Source organism: Salmo trutta, chromosome 16 (genome assembly GCF_901001165.1).
Source record: "Salmo trutta chromosome 16, fSalTru1.1, whole genome shotgun sequence".
NCBI lineage: Eukaryota > Metazoa > Chordata > Actinopteri > Salmoniformes > Salmonidae > Salmo > Salmo trutta.
Genome location: NC_042972.1, coordinates 17,878,952 through 17,892,647, shown reverse-complemented (window position 1 = coordinate 17,892,647; position 13,696 = coordinate 17,878,952). Strand labels below are relative to the sequence as shown.

Genomic DNA, 13,696 nt, shown 5'->3' with positions numbered 1-13,696 from the left:
TTGTCCTTTTTCACAGAAATTTGAGACCAAGATGGATGTGGTTACAGAACAGATTTCTATGGTCCCACAAACCCTGCCACTAATCCTGGAGGGTTGCAATAATGCATGATGTAGTACCAGTGTAAGATTCTGAGACGGGAGGCGTGATTTGAACCTGGCACGCTAGGGTCCAACAGAACCAGACTTATTGCACTGCTCCAAGAAAGCTAACTCCCTTGGGGAGCAGTAGTCTGTTTTTATCGGTCTGCGTGTAAAGAACGTCACGCTGCTTGCTTAGCGAGAACCACTTCCCCCGATCCAGCTCATACCTGGCTCGAACTTTCGACATCTGCCTGGCAAACACATGTGACCGCCCTCCTAAAGCATTACAACACATTGCGCCACCGAACAAAGCCTTCTTCAAAGGTGCAAGGGGCGACATTTCAGGCTGAGGAATGAGTTTAAAAAAATCTCCATCGGCTACATTCACCCCCCAAACTCGCGGCTGATCTGAGCGCAACTGCAGAACAATTGCCAAGAACATCACGCTGCTTGCTTAGCGAGTACCACTTCCCCCAAATCCGTCTCATCATGCCTGGCTCGAACTCGGGACATTTTACATTTACATTTTAGTAATTTAGCAGACGCTCTTATCCAGAGCGATTTACAGTAGTGAATGCATACATTTCGTACATTTTTTTTCTGTGCTAGCCCCCCGTGGGAATCGAACCCACAACCCTGGCGTTGCAAAAACCATGTTCTACCAACTGAGCTACAGGGAAGGACGTCTGCCTTGCACACACACGTGACCGCTCTGCACTCCAGCACTTTGGATTTGAAATGATACAATGACTATGAGTTTAAAGCTTTAATTTGAGGGTATTTTCGTCCATATCAGGTGAACCGTTTAGAAATTAAAGCACTCTTTGTACATAGCCCCCTCCCATTTTAGGGGACCAAAAGTATTGGGACAAATTCACATATTTAAAGTAGGTCAAAAGTTTAGTATTTGGTCCAATATTCCTAACACGCAATGATTACATCAAGCTCGTGACTCCACAAACATGTTGAATGCATTTGCTATTTGTTTTGGTTGTGTTTCAGATTATTTTGTGGCCAATAGAAATTAATGGTAAATAATGTAGTGTGTGATTTTGGAGTAATTTTTTGTTGTAAATAAGAATATTATATGTTTCTAAACACTTCTACATTAATGTGGATGCTACCATGATTATGAATAGTCCTGAATTCGTGAATAATGAGTGAGAGAGTTAGAGGCACAAATATTATACCCCCCAAAGAAAATGCTAAACTCCCGTGTTATTGTAATGGTGCGAGGTTAGCATGTTTTGGGGGTATGATATTTGTGCGTCTGTAACTTTCTCACTCATCATTCTTCACGATTCATTCAGGACTATCCGTAATCATGGTAGCATCCACATCAAAGAGGTAGTGTTTAGAAACAGCACTCGCGGCCCTGGACCGAGTTTGGGAAACCCTGTGCTAAATAACTCAAATGTAAAACATGGAAACCATGTGTTTGATACCGTTTCATTAACACCGTTCCAGTCATTACAATGAGCCTGTCCTACCCAATTAAGGTGCCACCAGCCGCCTGTGCTGGGGATCCCATCCCCACATCCAGTGCTGATGCTTGCATAGCTGTATGAGTGTGTTAGGTTTTAAAATAGTTATTTTTTACCTATTTGTCATCACATCGATTCCATAACCTCTGGGGCAAAGTGTCCTTTATATACCTTGTTGGGTATCTTCTTGAATGATTTGACTATTCAAGGTAACGTCATTTCCTCGACAGGCAAGTAAGCGCAAGTCTAGTGGGCGACAGCTGCTCGCGTCGAAGCCGAGTTTACTATATATGGGCAAAGCTAGGCATACGGAGAGTGGCGTTCGCTTCCGTGTTTGTGCGATTAGCAGAGTCCAGAACTGCCGGTGGAAAAGGGAGGTTTGGCGTTTCATTCATCGGAGGAATTAATACAAAATCAGCGAATATGACCTATGAATTGAGTAAGTCGTTTTAGTAGTTTCAATTTTGAAAGAATATACATTAAATATAGACCTTTAATCGGTCCCTCAGTACAAATAGTGCATCACCACAGAGAAACCGCTAGCTAGCTACTGTAACTACGTGTGTAAGCACTAACCTCGCCCATTCTGCATTTTCAATCACATTTCTTGTCTTGAGACATCACACCGCTGCTAAAGTTTTTCTGTAACTAGGTAAATAGCCACGTATTCATAATTGAGTTGAGTTTCCTCTGATTGGATGGAGTTTGAAAGGGAACCTACTCGGTTTGGAAATTGCCATATTTCCTACAAACAATCTCGATTTCTGCACGAAATATGCAACGCATTGTTGACATGCCACTGAATGTGAGTGTGCGTGATTTTAGTAAGACTACAGTCGTATGCATATTTTACATTTATCTGCTAACGTGTAGTTATTGAATCATTTAAAAGCAGAGGTACATGACGGCCTATTTATTGTATTTGTGACAGAAGGCTATTACAGGTCGTCTGCTATGTATTTCAGAGGCCTGGCATCATGCATAATACAAGAAACAGTGTAATTTAGTTTGTATTAATTGATTGAAGTATAGTTCTGATTTTTCCGTTTTTACAGCTGCTGTAGGCTCATCTTGATGCGTGTTATTTACCAACCAAATAGGTCAATGCCTAGACTAACCATGATGATGATGATGAATAATAATAATAATAATACACACTTCCTTCTTGTTCACACAGAGCATGTATTTGCCAGCCTCCCGCAGATGGAACGAGGAGTTGCCAAAGTCCTTGGTGGAGATCCCAAAGGCAACAACTTCCTCTACACCAACGGGAAGAGTGTCATCATCAGGAACATAGATGTAATTCCTTAAATCTAATGAACATATCACCTGACACATGTTGGCAGCTGATAACCTGAAACTCACAGGCCTATATTTGGGTGTGTTCATGTACTGTAAAATGTGTGAACTGGGCTGGTCAGATTTTATTAAAGGATATAACCTTTACTCCAGTCTATATTGTGTGTGAGAACCTGTACTAACGTTCAAGTTTTGCCTTCATCTCTGACAGAACCCTGCCATAGCTGACATCTACACCGAGCACCCTCATCAAGTTACTGTTGCCAAGTACGCTCCCAGTGGCTTCTACATTGCGTCTGGAGGTAGCTAGAAAGTTATGACCTACTTGTTGTGTGTATGTACTGACATGTATGTGTTACTGATAGATGCGTGCACATAGACACTACATGTTAATGTGTTTTAATTGTAGTGTTTTTTGTTGTTTTTTTTTGGGGGGGGGACCCCAGTAAGACTAGCTGTTGGCTAATGGGATCCTAATAAATCATGTCTTATCATAAAACATGCCAAGAAACGTGAATGCTTTTTCAAATTCACTCAGATCTCATCTGTGAATGGATTTGTCTTAATTGTGAATAGTGACAAGACCTATACCTAGTCGTCTCATTCATGTGGTGTCTGTGGAGAACATCTCATTTGCATAAGCCAAATGGGCAGAGATCATTTTTATGGTAGTGATGCCAAATCTACAATGTTCAAATATGTTTCCTACAGATGTGTCTGGTAAGATCCGTATCTGGGACACTACCCAGAAGGAGCACCTTCTGAAGTACGAGTACCAGCCTTTTGGGGGCAAAATCAAGGACATCGCCTGGACTGAGGACAGCAAAAGGATTGCTTGTGTGGGAGAGGGACGTGAGAAGTAAGTCTGTAGGGCCTAGTTCAGACCACATGCAGGACAGGGACATGGAGCCTCTACCGTTATCTTCCAAATAAGAGCTCACGTCCTGCTAACAGTGCAGCATTTACACTTTGGTGAACAATGGTTGTACGTCATAGAGGATTGCATAAGCTTTAGGTCAGCTGTTAATGTGTTATGGGGTGTGCAGGTTTTTGTTCCACATCAGCAATATCATGTCCATGAATCATGATCAGCTGAATCAGGGTTGTGTTCAGTAGGCATAAGACAGAATCTCTTTTGAAACTAAAATTAACATCCTTAATGGGTACGTTCAGGTGATGCCTCCTTTTGTTCAATTGCTTCCTCCCGTTTTGTCTTCTGAACATGTCCCCAGCATGTTAACCAGCTCTCAACTGTAGTGGCTAACCCTGTTGTAAACATTCCAGTATCTGACATTAATTGAATTACTAGACATTGCTTGAACCCCTTTAAAATGAGATTTTGGGACATGTCAGAAGATGAATTCAAAAACACCCTTCACCAAGACTTTCATAACTCCCCTAAAACTTGGATAAGGTTGTCTCTTTCATCTATGCACTTATGAATGATTTGCTTCTATCTAGTGAATCGCTGCACATTTTACATTGCATCATGTCTTGTCCAACTTTGTAAATGTGTGTGTTCTTCCTTCCAGGTTTGGGGCTGTGTTCCTGTGGGACACTGGCTCCTCAGTGGGCGAGATCTCGGGCCACTCCAAAATCATCAACAGCGTGGACATCAAGCAGACTCGCCCCTACCGCCTCATCACCGGCAGTGATGACAACTGTGGGGCCTTCTTTGAGGGACCCCCTTTCAAGTTCAAGTTCTCAAGCACAGTGAGTGGCCTTTTCTCAATGAGAGTCTTAACTCATGTGTCTCTGGCCTCCTTTTTTAGAAAAAGGTAATCGAGCCGAGGCAGAAAGGGAAAGTGGACAAATGTGCTTTAATGAAATTACTCCAATTGTGCATCAGGCAAGTTATGTTTACAGGGTGTAATCCCAAAATAAATGTATGAAGTGATATCAAATTTAGCTAGTTGTGCAAGACTATTTGTAGTTAAAAAGATAAGTAGCATATAGTTTTTAAATGTTTGCAAGCTTTTCTCCTACAAGAAAACAATTAGCTGATTCAAGGGGGGGTGGCAGATTTCAAAACTCTTCGGTGAAAGGATCCGGTAGGATATACTTGTTTCCTCACCAAAAGGAGACTATTGAGGAGGGGAGGACAGTCTTCCATTTGCCTACTAACTAATTGACACTCCACTCGACCACTTATCGGTTTGTGAGTTACAGAGAGAGGGCAGAGGACAGACTTTTCCCCAAGTTAGAAAAGGCCAATGTGTCTGACATTTCTGAAGAAATTTGGGAATTGGTTCTGGATTTTTAATTTTTTATTTTTTATTTTGAGTATTTCCTTTTGGTACTGTAGACCTTTTCACTCGGTTAGCCCTGTCGTGAGCACGGACGGAAGCCACGGTGGGAAAAGTACTCAATTGTCATACTTGAGTAAAAGATGCCTTGATAGAAAGTTACTCAAGTAAAAGTGAGTCACCCAGTGAATTACTACTTGAGTAAGTCAAATTATTTGGTTTATAATATACTTAAGTATCAAAAGTATATAAACCATTTCAAATTCATTATATAAAGCATACCATACGGCACCATTTTTATTTACGGATAGCCAGGGGCACACCCCAACACCTTTACAAATTAAGCATTTTTGTTTAGTGAGTCCGCCAGATCAGAGGCAGTAGGGATGACCAAGGATGTTGTCTTGATAAGTCTGAATTGGACCATTTTCATGTCTTGCTAAGCTTTGAAAATCTAATGAGTACTTTAGGGTGTCATGGAAAATGTATGGAGTAAGAGTACCTTTTTTTTTTTTCTTTAGGAATGTAGTGAAGTAAAATATAAATAGTAAAGTGCAGACCCCCCCAAAAATGACTTAAGTAGTACTTTACACCACTGGGAAGCCATACATTTGTTGACCATGGAATGTATCAGTGTGTAGGAGTCAAGCCAACTTTGGTTTCTTTTAAAGTGTGAAAGGAGATTTTGACATTGTCTCAGTCACTTAGCTCATGGTGCTGAGCAGCTGATGACATTAGTCTGGTTAACATGTTGCAGAATTTCTCTATTAAAAAAAGCAGAGTATTTCTGATGAGGCTTTAAAGTAGGGCTGGGAATTACCAGGGACCTCATGATAGGATATTACCACGATACTTTGGTGCTGATCCGATATGTATTGCGACTCACGATTCTCACAAGTTATGTATTGCATTTCGATACTGCACATTTGTTTTGTGACTTGATGTTATTGCTCACCATATGTCTGCTGCTGAGTGACGAGCGAGCCATGAGAAAGTGAGTTTTGATCAGTCATGGAATTAAAGTGCTGAAAACAAATTGGCTCACTGTTCCAAAAAGAACATGGAGAGCAAACTATGAACGACAAATACTGGAATTTTGGTGCGGGTACATCCGACTAATATTCTACTGTATCTTTTTTCCCCCCTCCATCTGAAATTTAAAGAGGGTTCCAGAACAGCAAAAAACACTCTGTAGTGAACATATTGACAATATTGTAGTCAAGGTGAACTACACTCTGGTCTTGGGCCTATGCATTTACAGTTTATTTGGACCCCTTGACCTTTTCCATGTTATCTTCTAACCTTATTCTAAAATAGATTATATGTATTTCTTCCTCATCAGTCTACACACAATGACAAAATGAAAACAGTTTTTTTTTTTTTTGCAAAAAATAAATAAAACTGACCCTTTGCTATGACACTTGAAATTGAGCTCAGGTGCATCCTGTTTCCATTGATCATCCTTGATGTTTCTACAACTTGATTTGAGTCCACCTCTGGTAAATTCAATTGATTGGACATGATTTGGAAAGTCTCTATAAGCTCCACAGTTGACAGTGCATGTCAGAGCAAAAACCAAGCCATGAGGTCGTAGAGCTCCGAGGCAGGATTGTGTCAAGGCACAGATCTGGGGAAGGGTACCAAAAAATGTCTGCAGCATTGAAGGTCGCCAAGAACACAGTGACCTCCATCATTCTTAAATGTGAGCAGTTTGGAACCATCAAGACTCTTCCTAGAGCTGGCCGCCCGGCCAAACTGAGCAGATCAGGGGAGAACGGCCTTGGTCAGGGAGGTGCCCAAGAACCGGATGATCACTCTGACAGGGCTCCAGAGTTCCTCTGTGGAGATGGGAGAACCGTCCAGAAGGACAACCATCTCTGCCGCACTCCACCAATCAGGCCTTTATGGTAGTGGCCAGACGGAAGCCACTCTTCAGTAAAAGACACATTGCAGCCCGCTTGGAGTTTGCCAAAAGGCACCTGAAGTTCTCTCCGACCATGATAAACAAGATTCTCTGGTCTGATGAAACCAAGATTGATCTCTTTGGCCTGAATGCCAACCATCACATCTGGAGGAAACCTTGCACCATCCCTACGGTGAAGCATGGTGGTGGCAGCATCATGCTGTGGGGATGTTTTTCAGGCACTGGGAGACTAGTCAGGATTGAGGGAAAGATGAATAGAGCAAAGTACAGGGAGATCCTTGATGAACCGGCTCAGGACCTCAGACTGGGGCGAGGTTCACCTTCCAACAGGACAATGACCCACACTGCCAAGACAATGCAGGAGTGGCTTTGGGCCAAGTCTCGGAATGTCCTTGAGTGGCCAAGCCAGAGCCCGGACTTCAACTTGATCGAACAGCTCTTGAGAGACCTGAAAATAGCTGTGCAGCAATGCTCCCCATCCAACCTGACAGAGCTTGAGAGGATCTGCAGATAAGAATGGGAGGAACTCCCCAAATACAGGTGTGCCAAGCTTGTAGTGTCATACCCAAGAAGACTCGCTGCCAAAGGTGCTTCAACAAAGTACTGAGTAAAAGGTCTGAATACTTATGTAAATGTACATTTTTAAATTTGCTTACATTTTATTAAAATCTGTTTTTGCTTTTATTGGGTATTGTGTGTAGATTCCCAAATCTATTTTAGAATAAGTCTAACGTAACAAAATGCGGAAAAAGTCTAGGGCTTTGAATACTTTCCAAACACACTGTACATTCTTGGCTATTTTGAGTGGTTCTCAGTTTTTTTCACAGTATCAGTGTTTTATGTACTTTCACATGTCAAGTGCATTCCTACATTTTGAAAGTGTGAAAAGGGGAGGTACAGACTGACCAATTTATTCAATAAGTATCCTTTTAGAATGATTTTTTTTTTTTTTTGGTGCATTATGCTTAGCAAACACTACCTGCCTTGGAACAGTCAGCTTTTTTGCAGTTTTGGAATTATGTGTCTGGACTAAGGTTCGCTACAGGCTGCCACCAGTCACTGTTTGTGGTCTTGGGCCAAGTCCATACACATTTAGTGCTTACAAATCCACATTTTAGTCCCATTAGGCTAATTTAGCAAAAAATATTGGGGGGGAGAAACGACAATCAATACATTACAGAATTAAAACCTACTACAATTCAATGTGATCCAGCCTAAAAAAAAAAGCATTTACACCTCTGTAACAGATACTTTATTAAGCACATGACCTCACTCGTAGAGATTAAATCACTTCTGCTGTGTTGCTGAACATTACCATTTGGTCTATTAGTTAGGATGCAAATGGGATACCCCTTTCAATCAGTAATTTAAAAACTATATGATATGCGGTCTCAATAGTCAAACGAGGCAAGATAGTGTTATCTATTTGTCAGAATGTTGCAGTCTCCATTCAAGCACATCCTGATTCTGCTAATCTCATACTCCTTGATAGTCATTTTAAGAGCATTGCGTTTAGATCAAGTATTTTGGCACTGACTTGCTTTTGATATTCACGCTGCTATGTTTTGTTGGGGTTGTTGGTGCCAGTCTGAGCTCCGTGTAGGCTTTTTCCCATGAACTTTCATCAGAGACTACGCAATAATTGAGACTTATGAGATCTACAATATGGGTGTCACTGCTGTTTGAAAAGGGAACCTTATGTAACGAAACAACTGAAATTCCTCTGAAGAATTTCTGCTAAGGGTCTCCAGAAGTAGGTTGTCCCTTCTGTTTGTGTATATTCTCTGTTTTTAAAAGAGAAGGGGTTTGTAGAAAGCTGGATCAATGTGTTAGTCAGGTAACTGTCAAATTACTTGCAATATTTTCCAGAGACTTAAACTTGACAGTATAATTGATAGACAACAACCAGTATACAAATGTAGCTTTCTTAAATGAACCAGAAAATCAATAGTTAATAGTCCTTTTTGGAAAAGCTCAAGTCTCTAACAATCTCCTACCCCATCCTAGGACCACAGCCGGTTTGTCAACTGTGTGCGTTTCTCTCCAGACGGGAACCGCTTCTGTACGGCTGGCGCTGACGGTCAGGTGAGTCTGCTAGCTATCAGAGCTGCTCCATGGTCAGGGACCCAGCATCACTAAGGTGGTCTCAGAACCCACCACAGATGGTAGAACATTGACAGCCTGTCTTAATTCTTCTAGAATTGTATTTTATACTGAACAAAAATATACACACAACATGTAAATTGTTGGTCCCATGTTTCATGAGCTGAAATAAAAGATTTCAGACATTTTCCATACGCTCAAAAAGCTTATTCTATCAAATTTGGTGTGCATTTCTTTTTTTGCCAAGATAATCCATCCACCTGACAGGTGTGGCATATTAAAAAGCATGATCATTACACAGGTGCACCTTGTGCTGGGGACAAAAGGCCACTCAAAGGTTTTGTCACAATGCCACAGATGTTGTCTCAAGTTGAGGGAGTGTGCAATTGGTATGCTGACTGCAGGAATGTCCACCAGAGCTGTTGCCAGAATTTAATGTTCATTTCTCTACCATAAGCCGTCTCCAACGTCATTTTAGAGAATATGGCAGTACACCCAACCGGCCTCAACCGCAGACCACGTGTAACCACGCCAGCCCAGGACCTCCACATCTGGCTTCTTCACCTGCGGGATCGTCTGAGAACAGCCACCCGGACAGCTGGTGAAACTGAGGAGTACTTTTGTCTGTAATTAAGCCCTTTTGTGGGGAAAACAAATTCTGATTGGGTGGGCCTATGCCTAGTTGTGAAATCCATAGATTAGGGCCTAATGAATTATATTTCAATTGATTTCCTTATATAAACTGTAACTCAAAATTGTTGAATGTTGCGTTTTTATTTTTGTTCAGTATATTTTAGTGAATGTGTGTTGGAGGGGGAATAGAAGTACAGTAGAAAACAGCTGTGACTCAGCACATTATGTCAGATACTTTCCAGTGAACTGACAAGAATTGCTGACTAGAGGGCAGTAGTAGACAGATGGGCGTTTCTACGTGGCTGTTGAAATTACATTTTACCCTACAGTACTGGTTCTTACTAGAAGTGTAACATTGCCCTGTTTTCCTAGATCTTCCTATACGACGGAAAGACTGGCGAGAAGCTTGGGGCTCTGGGCGGAGCGAAGGCCCACGAAGGAGGAGTCTATGCCGTAAGTATCTCGACGGCTTTTACGGAGTTTCTCTTATCGTTCAACTTTGTCTGGTGGTTTGAGACATGTAGGCATTGGGTTTTTACGTTAGCCTGCTGAGAATGGAAACGTCAGTCTTTTTCCTCTTCAGCATAACTTGTCAGGCTTCACTGGTGAGGGGTGAACACCCAGTCAAGATGAAAGCTGCCATGCAGTTGCTAGAGGGACATGAACGTAAACAAACTAAATGGATGCTTTCCTTTTCAAATTAGAAGTGCGATGTGTTCCTGTGAAAGTCAGACTTTCTTGTACCCCCTGCATTTTAAAACATCACTCTATTTCACTTTGTATGCCCCCAACAATATTTTATTTCTAGGAATTTGAATTGGTGATTGAGTATAACACAATTAGACTATCTAATGTATTCCATCACTGGCATATCTGAACTGGGATTCTAACCCACAACATGACATGCACTGCAATGCAGCGTTGGAATGTCTAGCTCCAGTGTGACTACTTCAGGTCACAGGAAGACCGTAGTGTCTAACTTAGCCATCTGCTTAATAAAATGCATGGGACTGCACATTTTGCATTACCAAAGAGAAACTATAGCGGCACAGCTTTCTTCTGAAAGCATTGTGATAACAGACAGTGATGTGATGCCTATTTGTCACCCTGGGTCCACTCCTTCCCTCTGTTCTCCTTCAGGTGAGCTGGAGCCCTGACAGCTCCCAGCTCATCTCTGCCTCGGGTGACAAGACTGTGAAGCTGTGGGATGTGGGCACCAGCATGGCCCTCACCACCTTCAACATGGGAGGCGACGTCATGGACCAGCAGCTGGGCTGCCTGTGGCAGAAGGACCACCTGCTCAGCATATCCCTGTCGGGCTACATCAACTACCTGGATAAGAGCAACCCCGACCGGCCGTTCCGCACCATCAAGGTAAGCCCAAACCTTCTTTCACACTACAGGGTTTTCAGAATGCAATATGGTGTAGTGTGAACACATCTTAGAGTTGGGGATTGAGGGTGTTTAATATTTTAATACTTTTTTTACAATTTGGACACAATTGGCAGGCTTAATCTCCTGATATTGATGCTCTGCCCAGAAACGGTCCCTAGCTGACTTAGCTTATCATGTCTACAAACATTATCTTTATCCTGATCACATAATCTTCCTTTAAAGTTGTCTTCAAGTCACTTGTTACTCAACACAAGCACATAGTTCAGTAACAGGAAAGGAGATGGCATACAAGTGGTTTTGTCAGCATTCCTCAAAATGAAATAGTTAATTTTGACAGTTTGCTAGGGACCCATGAAATTGAACATTGATTGGAAATGCTGAATTCATGCCAAGACAGGAAGTATCACAACTGTGACACTTGAGTCAAATAGAATGAATGTTCTTAACTGACTATTTGACTGTGCTAAACAAATCTCACATTATGTGCCTTACAGGGTCACAGCAAATCCATTCAGTCCTTGACCGTTCACAAAAACAAGGGGCGGGCCCACATCTACTCTGGCAGCCATGACGGGCACATCAATATCCTTTCACTGGGAAAATGAAGGCATGCTGTGTCAACACTGAGGCATATTAATGATGAACTGTGCTTTCTGCACAGTCCATTTCCCCTGAATGAATGGGGCTTATCTAGGTGGTTGGCATTTGGAACACAAGGAGCCTAATAAATTCCCTCAAGTGCTAATAGTTAAAGCCTTGTGTATTCATAATCCAGTAGCAACATTGGCACCTAATGAAGACTCACATAAAATGTAATAGCCATGTCTGCTTATATTACATAAATGTACTGCACATAACTGCAGCGAATGTCCTTGTTAGTTTAATAAGAGGCCCACACCACCAATGTTATGGTCCCTTGTGTTAGTTAAGCTCATGTTAAGATCTGCTCTACTGCCCTCCTGGTGTCAGTCAGACGATCCTTAACTGTGGCTTCCACATTACTGGGATGCGGAGACCGGGGAGAACGACTGCTTCTCAGGGAAGGGCCACAGCAACCTTGTGACCAAGATGGCGGTGGACGAGGCCGACCAGCTGGTGACCTGCAGCATGGATGACACGGTCCGCTTCACCAGCGTGACAAAGAAAGAATACAGGTGGGTCCCGACGTGCTCTATACTTAGGGTAGAAGATGAGATTAAAAGACAGATTTCACTGAAATATTTATCAGTTCTCTTATCAGTTCTCTTTATATCTAGTGAGGGTAGCTTTGTAATAACGCTGCTTCCTTATGAGATTCACTTTTTGTCATTGGACAAGAGAGCTGTTATGTCGTACTTTCATTCGTAAACCAATAGTGACATGTATATTTGACACCTCCTGTTCACTGGACATGCTACCTTGTCCTGGACCTGCTGTTTCAACCCTCTCGCTCTCACCTGCTGTCTTGACCTCTGAATGCTCACCTATGAAAAGCCAACTAACATTTACTCTGGAGGTGCTGACGTGTTGCACCCTCTATAACCACTGGTTATTTGACCTTGCTGGTCATCGATGACCGTTTGAACGATCTGGCCTTAATGGCCATCTACTCTTATCTCTACCAGGCACAGCCAGAAGAGTGTGGTTTCTTCCTAAGTTCCTGCCTTTCTAGGTATAAATGCTACAGCTGCGTTACTTGCTCTTGGGGGTTTTAGACTGGGTTGCTGTATAGTACTTTGTGACTTCTGCTGATGTAAAAAGGGCTTTATAAATACATTTGATTGAACACTATTAATGATATTGAAAAGGGCAGAGGTGGGACCAAGTCATTGTTTTACAAGTCACAAGTAAGTCTCAAGTCTTAGCACTCAAGTCCCAAGTCAAGACAGGCAAGTTTCGAGTCCTAAACAAGTCATAATGTGCTCTTCACCAAATGTAATACCATTTCATATTTTTAACAAGAGCAATAGTTAGTATTACATTTACGCAAATCATGAATGCTTTAAAAAAATAATATTTATTGCTTTCCAAATAAATTTTATATTTCCATGGAATTACATGGGTAGCCATGAGAAAGAACCCCCCCCCCCCCCCCCCCCCCCCCAATAGTGATCGAGGATCGCTATGGGCGACGTGGGCTTTAACACGATCGCCCAACCTTAACACACACACACACACTGTGGTTACAGTAGGCTAACATATGTCAATGGTTTTAGGAACAGCAATAACATCAGGAAGGATTTAGGCTACCAACTGCCTAGCCAGTTGTAGCTCAATCTTGGGCGCAAAGATCACGTACCTGCACTGACTGTGTGGAGGCTCATTGATTTAACGTTACGTTAGCCTACACTAGTAAAGTAATAAAATGTATAGCTGTCGGCTATATTAGCCACGACTTACCGTTCTTTGTGCAGCTTCAAATGTCGAACAAAGTTACAAATTCTTGCGCCTCCGTCTGTAATTTTCTTCCCGCATGTTTTGCAAGTTGCAATCTGTTTTGTTGATACAGCGTCGTCTTTATATCTGAAAATAAAATGTTTGGGTATCATCTT

The 13,696-nt window shown here is 42.0% G+C and overlaps 1 protein-coding gene across 1 annotated transcript in view; it reads left to right on the top strand.

Moving 5' to 3' along the window:
• The first annotated feature begins 1,866 nt into the window (after window positions 1-1,866).
• LOC115150197 (WD repeat-containing protein 1) overlaps window positions 1,867-13,696 on the top strand; it is a 29,053-nt gene continuing 17,223 nt past the window's right edge. The window contains exons 1-10 of the mRNA XM_029693208.1: window positions 1,867-2,004; window positions 2,743-2,864; window positions 3,076-3,166; window positions 3,576-3,723; window positions 4,397-4,577; window positions 9,042-9,119; window positions 10,143-10,223; window positions 10,911-11,144; window positions 11,660-11,747; window positions 12,163-12,319. Of these exons, the coding sequence (XP_029549068.1) occupies window positions 1,989-2,004; window positions 2,743-2,864; window positions 3,076-3,166; window positions 3,576-3,723; window positions 4,397-4,577; window positions 9,042-9,119; window positions 10,143-10,223; window positions 10,911-11,144; window positions 11,660-11,747; window positions 12,163-12,319 (1,196 nt within the window). The 5' untranslated portion in view covers window positions 1,867-1,988. The remainder of the gene's footprint in view (window positions 2,005-2,742; window positions 2,865-3,075; window positions 3,167-3,575; window positions 3,724-4,396; window positions 4,578-9,041; window positions 9,120-10,142; window positions 10,224-10,910; window positions 11,145-11,659; window positions 11,748-12,162; window positions 12,320-13,696) is intronic.